At 40.5% G+C, this 14416-nt stretch overlaps 1 protein-coding gene across 1 annotated transcript in view; it reads right to left on the bottom strand.

Annotated features, from left to right (window-relative positions):
• Window positions 1-14416, bottom strand: part of LOC113406304 (E3 ubiquitin-protein ligase HERC2-like) — a 216767-nt gene that overhangs the window by 68126 nt on the left and 134225 nt on the right. Inside the window, exons 45-59 of the mRNA XM_026650394.1 lie at window positions 14154-14296; window positions 13685-13952; window positions 13418-13560; window positions 11997-12095; window positions 11731-11899; window positions 11038-11163; window positions 9992-10100; window positions 9583-9722; window positions 4695-4885; window positions 4253-4358; window positions 3906-3997; window positions 3078-3253; window positions 2358-2469; window positions 358-439; window positions 62-205 (exon numbers count right to left, since the gene is read on the bottom strand). Coding sequence (XP_026506179.1) covers window positions 62-205; window positions 358-439; window positions 2358-2469; window positions 3078-3253; window positions 3906-3997; window positions 4253-4358; window positions 4695-4885; window positions 9583-9722; window positions 9992-10100; window positions 11038-11163; window positions 11731-11899; window positions 11997-12095; window positions 13418-13560; window positions 13685-13952; window positions 14154-14296 — 2100 coding nt within the window. The remainder of the gene's footprint in view (window positions 1-61; window positions 206-357; window positions 440-2357; window positions 2470-3077; window positions 3254-3905; window positions 3998-4252; window positions 4359-4694; window positions 4886-9582; window positions 9723-9991; window positions 10101-11037; window positions 11164-11730; window positions 11900-11996; window positions 12096-13417; window positions 13561-13684; window positions 13953-14153; window positions 14297-14416) is intronic.

The raw sequence follows: 14416 nt of genomic DNA on the forward strand, positions 1-14416 counted from the left end.
CACCTTTAAGCTTAAGTACATAATGTTTATGTTCCCATGGAGAAATGTAAAGAGTCAGTACCTGAGTGAACAGCCACCTTCTTCACTACATAATTACTGAGAGCTGTAATCTGTCGGGGAATAGGCACAGTTCCACTGGATAGGCCTAAACCAAGTCTTCCATTAGTGGCTTCTCCACAGGCATATACTTTGCCCTCTACAGTTACTAAAAGAAAAAAGGTTTTAAATTTTCATTAATAAAAAATTCACAAATAAGAATTTATTCCTACCTCTTAGAAAATAATTTTACTTTTTATTTTGGGGCTGGGAGGGATGGGAGGGTCTGAAATGCAGAAACCTTGCACAGAGTTATCCTACCTGCAAAAAGGCTTTTGGATCCACCAGCTACCTGTACTACATTCAAGGCAGAAAGCGTTTCAGAGAATGAAGGAACCTTGATCTAGAGTGTTTGGAGAAGAGAGAGAGATTATTGCATAAAATCAGATTTAAAAGTCTGTTACTTGTAAAAGGCAACCAGTTCTTTGCAGTGAAGTTCTAGTATGATAAACTGATTTATCTAATTTAATTAACCAGTGGTTAATAAAATTTTATTTATTAGCTTTTCAGTGGCACTCACTACCCCATTATCTGGACACCTCACAGATAACCAATTAGTTAATTAACTGAAACAGATCAAGTGCTTAAAGCAAGGGATGAGTGTGTTATATAAAACGGAGATAAATAAGTAACCACCACAAGGAAAAGGTGCAGTAGGATATACAAATTGGGTTTTTTTTAAACTATAATTTTCTTAAGTAAACAAACTCTAGTCAGACTCGCAACAAATTACAACCCAAGCAAGTTGGTTAAAATGTCAATCAGCATATCAGAAATCAACATATATGAGCACATTGGCAGAATTTATTTTCTCTGTATCCTTTAAATTGCAGTTAATTCAAAAGTAAAGTTCCATAACAATATGGATTAGCTATAATCAGAAAAACAGTGACAAAGTAACCTATACTCCCCTTCATTACAATTAAGTCTTTTGTCAGGCTGACTTTATATAAACAAAGGCTGACACTTTTTCAAGTGTTCATCATTAACATATATTAAAGTTAGACATATCTTATTATATTACTAAAGTAAATATTTATTTACTGATATGCAGTAAAAAATCTTGTGTTACTAAAAAGACTTCTCTATTACAATTAGTGAAAAAAAAATTCTGAAGGATAATTGATAAAACATAGTGAAAGGTTGAGGGTTTGCATTTGGTTTTTGTTATGGCAGCTTATCCTTACCAAAAAAAAGAGATGCTGTTTACTTTTAAAAGGTTTCTGGCTTCTGAAACTTTAATTTTCCTACTAATTTTGCCCTTCTCTAGGGCTTGACCCAAAGCCCACTGAAGTCAAACAGAAGAATCTCATTGACTTCAATGGCAACTGGAATCAGGATCCAACTGGGGGAAAAAATCATTTCTCCTCCAAATTATATTTCTAAATTGACAAGTTAATGTATCTGCGCACTGGCATCAGTGTCAACTATAATATGAGTAACTCTGGAAACCGCATTTGTTATTAACTGCTTGCTTTGGAATGGACAGAGAATATAATACTTTTGTAGATTTTTACAATCCTATATGAACCTCTGCAAACAAACGAGTAGATCAATTTTTTTATTCTTATTTTAAAATAGGAGCGTTCCTTTTACTCAATTGAATTTTTAAGTAATTACATCTTAAAATGATTAAATAGGTTACACATTTCTTACGTTAAACCATACTGCAGACTCCTCAGAAAAAAACCAAACAGGTGTGTAAAGGGAGAACGTGAGTGCCAGGTTGAGAAGATGCACTTACTTGAAACTTCCCCTCAAATAATTTTTCTCATTAAAATGGATTATACTAGTAAGGGTCAGGAATTCATTTTCTTTCTTTGGATCACTGAACCAGCACCATTGTAAAATTGTGAAAGTTTCCTGGTGTAGAAATAATTTGTAATGACCTACAAACTAAGCATCTCTGCAACAAGCATTCCTATGGTACATGATTGCAAGTTATTGACTACTCCAATCTTTCAGAGTTAAAAGCATAATCTTCTACCCTTTGAAAGCTGGAGTTAGTAGTGAGAAGTTACCTGCTTCAAGAAGGCAGCTGCTAAAATCAAACTGGAACTGAAAAATGTAATTTTAAGATCCAATTTCTCTATCTGCCAGTGACAGACATTTGAATGCTTTTTTAGCCCTGGAAAGTCATTATGTCTAGTCCTGGAGGAGTTTGATAATGAACCTTAAAAACTTTGAATTCAGTGTCTGGTTTATGTACCTCATCAGAGATTTTTTGTTTTACACAAACACTTTTTCAACAAAGGCGATACCTTGGAACCCTTTAGTCCTCCCAACTGATCTTTGTCATTCAGCCCCCAAACAAAAACTTTGGTTCTTATAGTAGCTGCTGATTCCAGCCCTGCCATCTTCTTCCTAACAAGACTGGGTACATTGAGAAAAATAGAAAAATGTCAGTTCCACAGCCTATATACTGTGACATTTGATAAACCTTGACTTGTGTTTTATATTTTAACAATCTATTTTACATTTTAAAATGTAAATATCCTCTCTTTCTGAAATTCAACTCAGTGTAGCTTCACAGTTGTGATTTTCTGAGACCACTATGTTAACTTTTTACCTGTTATTAAAACATTTCTTTTTATAGTTTGCACAGTGAAAGTCCTTTAAAAGCACAAGAGACCCACAGAACTGCAGGATTCTACATTGTATACTGGACATATCATACAGTTAAAGCCAATACTCATAAGTAGGAGTTTTAGCTTTTAACAAAACAAAGCATTTTTCAGCATGAGGCGGCAAAATAAAAAATGATGAAAAAATTATCATCACTGTATACACACAGGAAAAAGACAAAAGGTATACATCAACTAATGTCTTAATTATAAAACTTGTTGAAACTAGAGCCTGGCTGTTTTCTTTTCTCTAGTACACAATAAAATAATTCAGTCGTTTGAGTTGCACAGCCAGTGCTGACATTCTTCTAGTTTAAGGTTAAGATAGCAAGTTTATTTTTTCTTCCAGTTCCCTACCTCCCAGTGTTGGCTTTATCATCATCCTCTTCCTCATTATCGGAAGCAAGGAAAGGGACTGCAGCCAAATCTTCATCCTCTGCCCGGATACGCCCCAGTATGCTGAGACCATGTATTTTGCAATCTATTCCAGAGCTTCTGCACTGCTTTATAGCAATCTCAATATACCTGTGATACTAAAGAAGAAAGATGTAATTGCAATCTTTTGGGTCTATAAGTTTATGGAACATGGAGGATTTAAGATTTTTGCATTGCTGAGTTCCGTCTGTTTTAGAAGTTGATTCTGTAAGATAAATCAAAGGTCCTACTTTTCTGCCCTATTTAGGTGTCAATTTAACTGATATGGATGTTCTCAGCATGCTGGAAGTTTGCTACTAGACTATTTCATTTCTGGGAATGATGATCTCACCTCCAATCTACCACTAAGATTGTGCCCTTCTTGCAGTAACTGGCCACAGTCCAGATTTGTCTCCCTAGGCTGAGGAATAGCCACTCCACTTCTGCCACCCAGCAGATGAGAACTTCCAACCATACCGTTGAAAAAAAAACCTGGTACACGTATTGTTTGCTTGGTTCTGAGGCATTTGCTTTTAAACTGAAAACCTACAATTTCACTGGTGTTTACTCGTAAGACTAGTAATTGTACACATGGACAGTGATTATGCAAAAGCCAATGACGTGGTTAATTATAAGCACCGACATATTGGGAAAACAAAAAATCAAATATAATAATGTAATAACCAAAAGGTACACAAGGACCCTTCTTACAGCAAGATACATTTCCAGTTTGACCATCTGAGAGCTTCTCCTCAAACAGTATTCACTTACCTCTATACAATCACTAAGAAGAGGCACTGTGGTGTCCGCAGGGTTAATGTTGATTGTCTTTAGCTCTATAAGGTTATTTAAAGAATTCCCACCTGTAGAACATTGAAATAAACTGATTTTAAAGGCCATGTACAAACAACACACTTAAATACCACTCCTATCTGAACACTTTACCAAGTTAAATAATCAATATTTGATCATAAAAAAAAAAAAAAAAAAAAAAAAAAAGGGTTTAAAAAAACCCAACAATATAAAAAAATAAAAATTAAAAAAAAAAAAAAAAAAAAAAAGAAGAAGAAGTGTGTTTAAAAAACCCCTACAGTTGAGTACAGTTAAATTTAATGTACCTGAAACCACAACAAGAGAGGGCATGTAGCTGCTGTCTGCAGGATCAACTATCATCTTCAGTCTGTGGACAACTACATCAGGGAAAATCTCTAAACGAATCCAGTGCTAGAAAATAAGTGGTCACACATTCAATGAAAATCCCCTTGACCACAAAATAAAAATAGTTATCTTACTGTTATTTATCATCTATATTGCCAGTCCTTTACTATAATTCACAAGAATTACAAACAATTGAGAAGAATAAATCTTAGCAAACTTAAAAATCAGTATATTTAGAGGGGAACACATACATCTAAATATACTTTAGACGAACTGTATTTGTAACATTGAGATGACAGGTAGTGCATAAAAAAAAATTACAAGATGCACTACAAGCCTTTTTTTTTTTTTAAACTGTGTGCCAGAGTTGGCATAGCATTCAGAAGTATGGCTCAAGCTTGCCTTTCCTTGTGAGCCAGAAGACTGCCAACATTGTTCACTGCCATCAATCAAACGTGAAGCCTGATTCACAGAAGAAGACACATTCAAATTCTTAACAATTCGTGACCAGTCATCCAGTAGCATTCCTCGCTGACTGCTATGATGTCTCTTCAGCTGTTTTCCAGAACGCCCACAAAATACGGGAGACTGACCTATTTAGTTCAAAAAGTTATACTATAAACCATGTATTGTTAAAGAATTTACATTTCATAAAAAAAAAAAATACTATGACAAGAGCAAACATTCAAATCAGACTTCAAAATAAATACATAGTTATCAGATAGACTATTTAGCCCAAAACGTATTTGGAAGTGAAGCATGAGGATTTGGTCATGTTACTGCCATTAAAAGGACACAACTTGAAGTGTAGTTCTTTTAAAAATGAATTAAAAATAGTGTCAAGCACTACACATCCATGAGTCCTCATGCCCATTTTTGTGGTAGTCACATTTTCTTTTCTTTTTTTCCCCTCAATCTTCTCTGGTGTTGTATGTATGTTGTATGTCTGACTGTCACAAGGGGAACCCAACTACAGGCCACTGAGGTGCAAACTTCACCAATGGAAGAAAGGATCTGAGAATCCCCTTCAAAATTTTGGTTGTTGTAGGGTGCATGAAGATTGTACAGTTATCCACTGGAGTATCAAAAGCACTGTCTGCTGCTAAATGAACTCACAGGGAACTGAACAAAAACCCAAAGACTTATGGGTAAGTAGATACTCTAAGACAGCATTGATTCCAGCGGAGTCCAGAGACAAATTGCTTTTTGATGAGTCCAAGCAGAGAAACGCTTCCATTTAGGTGAGTAACAGATTCTTGTAGACTTCTACTTTGGTTAAGGATGAATTGCACCCTCCTGGAACACAAGCCTTCTATCTCCAATACCCATCCAAACACCAGGCTCTGAACTGCAGTTGTCCTGGACTGGAGTGCGTGGCCTTGTCCCTGTGTTGCATTAGAAGGTCTGGCAACATGGGGATGTTCTTGGACGGTCACACTGAGAGCTTCAACAGATCCACGAATCAGAACTGTCTTGGCCAGTTGGGTGCAATCACAACGACTCCAGCTCTGTCTCGGAGGAACTTCTGTACAACCAAAGGAATTGGAGGGAGGCACACCCCAAGCGACCCTTCCATAACATCAGGAGGGTATCTCACAATGAGTCTTTGCCCAGGGCTGCTGTGGATCAGTACTGACGAAGTTTTCTGTTCACCTGTGAGGCAAGAAGGTCCCAGGCTGGCATTCCCCACTGAGCGAAGACATTGTTGAGAACCAAAACCGTGAATAACGCATTTGTGACTTGGGTAAATATGTCTGCTCAGGTAGATTTTGCATCCCTGGTAAGTATGCAGCTGATAGGATTATGCTATGTTTGATCCACCAATCCCAGAGGATGACTGCTTCTATGACAGAGGTGGGCAAACTACAGCCCGCAGGCCACATCCAGCCCACAGGACCGTCCTGCCCAGCCCCTGAGCTCCCGGCCGGGGAGGCTAGCCCCCGGCCCCTCCCCTGCTGTCCCCCCTCCCCTGCAGACTCAGCGCGCCGCTCTGCCAGCACTCTGGGTAACAAGCTCCTGCCGGGCAGCACGGCAGCATGGCTGGCTCCAGCCAGAGGGCGCAGCTGCCAGTCCTGCTGCTCTGAGCGGCATGGTAAGGGGGCAGGGAGTGGGGGGGTTGGATGAGGGGCAGGAGGTCCAGGGGGGCAGTCAGGGGACAGGGAGCAGGGGGCAGTTGGATGGGGCAGAAGTTCTGGGGGGAGGGTGCGGTCAGGGGATGGGGAACAGGGGGGGTTGGATAGGTGTAGGAGTCCCGGGGACCCTGTCAGGGGGCGGGGGTCTGGATAGGGGTCGGGGCAGTCAGGGGACAGGGACCGGGGGAGTTGGATAAGAGGTGGGATCCTGGGGGGGCAGTCAGGGGACAAGGAGCGGGTGGGAGGTTGAATGGGTCGGGAGTTCTGAGGGGGGCAGTCAGAGGGCAAGAAGTTGGAGGAGGCAGATAGGGGGCAGGGGCCAGGCTGTTTGGGGCAGCACAGCCTTCCCTACCCGGCCCTCCATACAGTTTTGCAACCCCGATGTGGCCCTCGGGCCAAAAAGTTTGCCCACCCCTGCTCTATGCACACAAAAAGAGAGATCTTGTTCTCCCTTGCTTGTTTATATGAATCACTATTGCCATATTGTCCACATTATCCGAACATGTTTGAACTGGATGAGTGGGAGGAAGGCACTGCAGGCCCCACACACTGCCCTGAGTTCTAGTAAGCTGATGTGCATTCTGGACTCCCAGAATCCAGACACCTTGTGACATATGATTGCCCATGCGCACACCACAACCCAGTGGAAGGCACCAGTAACGATGGTTGCCTCAGTTGTTGGTGTGAGAAAAGGAATCCCTACCTGAACCTTCTCCGGTTTTGTCCACCAGAGAAGAGAGCTTAATACCTTGGGAATAATTGTGACCTTGTCCTTTATGGTGCCCTTCTTTTGTGAGTACATAGGGGGAAGCCACGCTTGTAGGCATTGTAGATGAAGTCTGTGTCACATGTGTGCATGAAGCCATGTGGCCAAGGAGGGAAAGACAAGTTCCAATTCAGTCCTGTGTCTGATAGTGAGCTGGTGTACAAGAATGCTTGTGACGTAAAATCTTTCAAGAGGTAGATGTGGCTCTTGCTGTAGTCAAGTCCAACGTCACCCCTACGAAGTTTATGCACCTTGTGAAGGACAATGTGGATTTTTCGTAATTGAGGCAGACACTCAGGGAAGGTAAAAGACTGAGCTGAACACGGGTTGCTCTGTGGACCTCTGAGTAGGAGTCGCCTGTGAGAAGACAGTTGCCAAGGCATGGAAAGATTAAATCCTTCTCTTCTCATCCAAGCAGCCTCCACCAAAAAAACTTTTGTAAACACCCTTGGTGCTGTGGCCAGACTGAAGGGGAGAACTCTGAATTGGTCATGGTCAAAGAGAAAATTGAGGAACATCCAGTGGGCTGGGATGGACATCTATAGGAAAAAGCGTGCCTTTCATGTTGAGAGACACAAGCCATGTGCCCTCCTCTAACAAGGGAATTATTGACACCACAGATATCATGCAGAATTTTACTTACTGGATAAACTTGTTCAAGTGAAGTAGATAGAGAATTGATCTCCATCCTCCATTCCTCTTAGGAATTAAGAAGGAGAACAGAATCCTATGGTGTTGAATTGGAACCTTTCCTATGTCTCCCGTGAAGAGCAGGAAGTTCACCTCCTGTTGTAAAATCTCCTTCTGAAAGTGGTCTCTGAAGAGGAACTGAAAAGGGGGTTTGTGGGCAGGAGTTACCACCCTGGATAAACTCTAATTAGTTTATTAGTCTGTGGTTAGGGCCTTCCAGTTTTGGGAAAATTGGGTAAGACGACGGCCAAACATATGAATAGAGGAATGAAAAGGCATCAATAAAGGGACACAGATCTGGACAGTCCCATCAAAAAAACTCTTCACCTGGGGGTTAGAGTACGAAGTGGCGGTGGATGTTGCAGAAGCTGGGTTCCTGGGTCTACATATCCTCTGTGTCTTGCATGGTGGCTCCTGAGGATGTTAATGATAAAGGCACTGATGTAGCACCTAAAGACCCCACTCAGGCCTCTGTGAGATGGTAGTGGTTTTGGAGCAGTTTCCACTTATCCCTTCTGAAGAATAGTGTACCTTCTCCATCCACACAAAGGATACACAGATGCTGATCCTCTCTATATTAAGGTTCTGAATTAGCTCCCATCACCATAGTAACCAACTGCTTCTTAGTAGAGGTACTTTGAAAGCCTCAGGTCACTCTCTCTCCACTGGTTCCCCATAGGAGAACTAGTTCAGGAAAGTCAGATCACTCTGGGGACCTTGTCTTTTAATGAGCCACCTGTCCTTTCGTGTGCATTGGACATCAGCGATTATCAGCAGAGAATCTGCTTTAGCCACCTCCACATCCACACTAGGCCTGGAAATGTGAAGGAGGGAAAAATCATATGTCATTAAACATTAAGGTCTGGCTGATCTGAGAATCTTCAACACTTCAGAAACGGGTGGGAGGAAGGAGAAAGGCAAAGTCAAACGGTACGAGATCAGACAAACTGGGGGAAGGGGGCAGAAGAAAAATCGAAAAAGCAAAGAACTCATTGTAGATCCCAGTAGTAATATTAATGAGGAACAGAGGAGCTCAGAACTGCTCTGGGTGCCTATTCCTGCTTCAGAAGCAAAATATTTTAGTGGATTACCAGCAGATTGGTCACTGGGAGGGGTGTCCTTGCTTCTCAGACCTCTGAATAGTCTCCAGGCCATGCAGAGGAATAACCTCCACCCATTTTCAAGGTCACAATCTTGTTCTAGAGCACTTAAGGGCTGAGCTGGCATGCTCCTTTTGAAGAGGAACTGCAAAAAACCTAGGTGCACTATCTTCATCTGATGGCATGAAGGAGCTATAGATGTGTTTGGATTGGCAGTGGAGGGCAGTAAAATAAAGTCATTATTTCATTTTATTCCCACTCTAGTTGCAAACTCAATTCTGACATAACAGGGAGTAACTGTCACTTAACACTACTTTAAATATAATTTAGCACACAAATAGCTATTTAAAAATTTTTACTCAAGATCCTATCAAAATTAATCATGCAGAATTACCCTCAGAAAAGCTTAAAGGGGCATTCTGATGCATTCAATATTGAACTGCAACATAAGGTCCTAATTTGTACTAAACAATTCATTTCCTAGTAAGTTAGTTACAATGTTAAACTTCTTAATCTAATAAAATTAAGCCTAAAAACATGATTTCAAGAGGTATTTAATGCATTTTAAATTAATGTCAGCAATTTCCAATTTTGAAATATACCTGGTTCATTTATTCTGCTGAAAGTATGCCGGGTGTTATGCTTTCTGGTTTTGAAACAGGTGTCACAAAAGTCAAAGTCATCACAGTTTCTACATTTGAACCTAGGCCCATTGATAGGAAACATCTGACAGCCATCACACCTGATTTTAACAAAGAGACAATTAATGTGGTTGATCTGAAAAAATTATAAGATATAATATATTGTTACACAGATTCTCATGGCACAGAATTTATTGTAACAGCATTCATAAATGAAGACGTTTCTTTATTCCTTCCCTTCACAGTCCCTTCAGCTTGTGGACAAAACTGCACACAGTTTTCTATTATACTTATCTAAGAAATTTCAGTTATGATAGTAAAGTTATATGCCAAGTGGTTCAAGAAATGATAGAAATGAAAACTAACTTACGTGACCCCTGGATGAATGCTGGGGACCAATTCCATTTCTGACAATAAACCAGTCCAGTGAGACTGCTGAGGGAAGTCTACGATGACATCTTTTCCATTGGCACTAAAAGCTGTGACAAAACATGCAGAGACAGATAATTTTGTGAAAATATCTAAAAAAATTAATTAGAAATGGCTACAGTCTACTAGCCAAAATTGCTTTTTATAAGCGATTCCTTCTAGGAGGTTAGGATTTATTTCAGAATGCATCTTTATTCCAATGGAATCATCTGTCTAGTCACAGTAATCAAAAAATAAAAATCATTTAAATGTTTTGCCAGCTTTTACTTATTTAACATTTGCCCTGTGGCCTAGCTTTGTTCCTTCACAACATTATTTGAAACAATATTTGCATTACCTATTTTTCCCAATGCTCACATTAACTTGCACAGTTTAGAAATTTTATGAGCTTCTCAAAGAATATCAGGAAAGACAAACAATACAACTATGCGTGGAAGGATTAAATTTATATCAGTAAATGTCAATTTCACTGTACACATACAAACCAGCAAAAAAAATTATTTCCGTCAATAATCAAAATATACAGATAGGCAAAGAAAGAAAAATGCTGCTTGAGAGAGCGTGCCTTCAGACCCCAGCCAGGGGCAGTGCCTTGACTCTGTTCAGGCTCAAGAGGCTTCAAGAGCGCACAGGTCCTACTGAGGTGGTCTCCAAACACAACAGCCTAGTGAGTGTCCACAGCTGGGGAAGCTCTACTAGAGCTGGGTGTGAGACACCACCACACACCAGTTCTAATGTGTAAAAGTACCTTGAGAAAGCAGATCAAAGTATTAACAAAAAGGGGACAGAAGAGCATTTGTGTTTCCAGCTCTCACTGGGCAACAACAAAAAATATAGTCTCTTTGATCATTATACAGTCTTCCGCAGGGCAACATCAGCTGTTGCTGTGCCAAAAGTTTCTCTTCCTTTCATTTTATAAAGCAAGAATACTATCCATATAGTTTAAAATGTGTAATTTTTTTTTTCATTTTTGGAAGTCTACATTACCTTTTACAATCCCCACGCTCCTGTGAGTAACAGATCCCCATTTGTATTTGGGTGTAGTAACTGAGGTTTTCACATGCACTTTGTCACCAATCTTAATGTGAGAAGGAGAACTCTGTGGTGGGAATCCTAGAAGTTTAAAAAATAAGCACGTTATTTTTTAAGCTTGCATTCTCCTTTGACATACTGTACAGATACTTACTAGACCAGTGGTCCTCAAACTGTGGGACGCACCCTCCAAATGTTCATGGGGGAGGCGGTTGACATACGGCGGGGCCAAGGCCAGCCCCCACGGGGATCGGGGAAGGAGTGCCACACAGCCCTGCTCTGCTGCCAGACCAGCTCAGACCCCAGCCACAGTTCCATATCACCCCCGGCCCAGCTCCGTCCCCAGCCACAACTCCACTCCAACCCCAGCGAAAACCCAGCTCCGGACCCAGCCATAGCTCCACCCCCACCCCCTGCTCTGCCCCCATTCCCTCTCCGCCCCCAGGCCAGTGCTGCCTCTACCTTCAGCTCCTTCCCCATACCCAGTTCTGCTCCTCACTCCACCTTCAGCCCAAGCTGCTTTGCTGAGCCAACTGTGCAGTAATGGAGTGAGGACACGGACAGATTCCATTGCTGGTAAGAGGAGGCGCAACAGGAAAAGTTTGGGCACCACTGTACTAAACAGCAGTTAATGAATATTCAACTCACCTACAAGCTCAACGTGGATATATCTGACCCAGTAAGTGCCACCCTTTTGTTGCCAATCACATTGCACATTGAGGTCATGTAGTCCATCTCGATCCAATTTAATAACTTTACCTACATCTCCTTCACAAACTTCCTCATAGGTCCTGCAGCATCTAACCATCATCCCCACCTAGACAAAACAAGATAATAAAATCCCATAAAGCCTGCAGTTAAAGGAGCGCTTAGGGGAAAGTAACATTCCACACAGCTTTAACCACCCTGCTTACCTGAATGTTCTCTCGCACATACACAGCATAATCATCATTACTTAAGAAATCAGCTCGTTTCTTGTAAGTTTGGCTCTCTGTAACAACAGCACCACTAGACTGTAAAAGAACACACGCAACAAAGAGGGAAGTTTTAAAAGTGTGTAGTTGCTTTCAGTGGAGAGAAATAAGCACATTGCAGGGATAGTGAAGATAAAGAACAAGGAAACAGGATAACTCTGTGATTCAACTCACTAAAGCGCTAGCATTTACGGTCTGCTGCACTTGAGACTATGGCTTAGTACCCAGAATCACTGGGCAAGCTGAGTAATAGCAAGTTTCCAGGCCTCCTGAAGCAAGCCAAAGAGTTACTATTACAAAAACTGCTCAAAAAACAAAAGGGGGGGGGGGGGACAGCAAACAAATCTTTTTAATTTAAGCCACCTACTCAACCTTGATGATATATCTACATTTTTTTCTCCATATGTTTTTCCTGTGAAGAAACGGTGGGTGAAATATTGGTGACATTGTTTATTTGTTTTACTCTTTGAGATTATAAATAGGTTTAGAATTGTATACACTAACGTCCAGTTAACAGAACCAAAGTTAATAAATGGGGTCACACTAGTCTTCTCAGGGAATTCTCTCTTTCAAGATCTGAAGGTGTCATCTAAAGAAAATATGGCAGGAAAGACTATTTCATTTTCAGTGAATCTGAGGAAACCAAGAATACTGCAGATATTCCTCTTGACTGCTATTTACTGCTATAACCTCTGATACACAGATTTAGGTTTCCTGAAAGCATACAGGAAAAATAGTGCAATTCATATTCAGAACTGCGATGGGTGACAATGTTAGTTTGATAGGCCACTTTATGGTCTTTGCCTTTGAAAGCATAGTTTTTATAAACAAAAAAATTAAGTGATTTCACTTGTGGCTTTCAGTGCCATTCAAGTCATGCTTTGAGTAGCCAAAGTATCATACTTTTATTTTTCAAATCACTGGGGTAGGAGAAGGAGAGATACTTTAAAAATGTCTCAACTTCAAATTCAGTCAAGGTTGATGTAGTTCCCAAAATAGGCTAAACTGTATGTTTGCAATCATTCCTGAAGCCTGAACTATCCGACACACTGGTGACACTGAAATGCTTGTTAATGCACTAGCAAAGTGTGTTGTCTACTGCAAAAATTCACAGATGTAGTCTCCTATAAGAAATATATGACCAGTAATTATGGTCTACAGTTCAGTATTGAAGAAAAATGCCAAGTGAAATGCTATAGATGCAGGTCTTTCAAAACTTAAAACTGTTGATGAACAGATATGACGGGGGTAGCATGACACCCTTACGCTATCCAAATTTGTAAGTAAAGGATATAATTACACATCTTGAAATCTATGTAGCATATTTTTAAATCAATTTTTGAATGACTGTAAATACTAACGACAGGACAAGCAGCCTCAGCTTCTTCCACATCTTCTACCATCTCCTCATCTGAATATTCATCAGACACAGTATCAGCATCTGAGAGATCAGTAATCTGGACATCAGGGTGATCCAACAGCCAACCAACCAAGGCTTCCACTCCTAGCAGAGAAAAGAATGAGCCATCCAAATTAATATGGGCTTCTTTGGTATGTCAACAGAGGTTTAAATTCTCCATAATAGTATCATTTTAGTCTGTTAATTTCATGGTAATTATGTAAAATACCTGGTAATCCAGAAGCACTTCCAGAGGTCCCTGAGAGCGACTTCAGTGCAAATTCAATATTTTTCCTAGGAAATCCCATTTCCATAAGCTGAACTACAATAGGGAGGGGTGGAATGGGAGATTGCTTGCGTTTCTTCACTTTTGCAGGTCGGATATGCTGCACTGTGACGGGTGTTGTGGCCTCACTGGAGCTACAGTCTTCAAACAGTGGAGTGGAAGGATGAGTGGACTCCACAGCTAGATACTGGCACACTGCCAAAGCAGCAGCCTAAATGAAGACAAGTAAACACACACTGAAGTCTATGTAGAACTAGCAATCTACATGTACTGTACACCAGTAAATGTTCAGCTTCATTTACAGAATCTTTGAAAAATGAGAGGAGTATAAAATAATAGTCATCAATAGGAATTTGAATTAATTAGAGTGCTCAGTAGAAAGTTTTAAATGAGGAAAGAACACGGATTGTACCTCAAGCTCTTGTTTGTCAAATATTGCTTTCACAGGCGATGGCTGGGTAGCAGCTGTCAGAAGCTGCTGTAAGAGGATCATGGGAGGTTGAGGTCCTTCAGGAGACATATCTCCTATGTCAGGGGATGCAACTGCTCCATCCTCTGAAATAAACAAGTAAGTTTTAGTCAATAAAATTACAATTAATATAAGGTAAATTATGCTGAGTTAAAGTGCCTTGTGGATCAAATGTACAAAGGAATGATGTCCACCACATTCCATCT

The sequence above is a fragment of the Terrapene carolina genome, unplaced genomic scaffold (genome assembly GCF_002925995.2).
Source record: "Terrapene carolina triunguis isolate 2854851 unplaced genomic scaffold, T_m_triunguis-2.0 Scaffold25, whole genome shotgun sequence".
Taxonomy (NCBI): domain Eukaryota; kingdom Metazoa; phylum Chordata; order Testudines; family Emydidae; genus Terrapene; species Terrapene triunguis.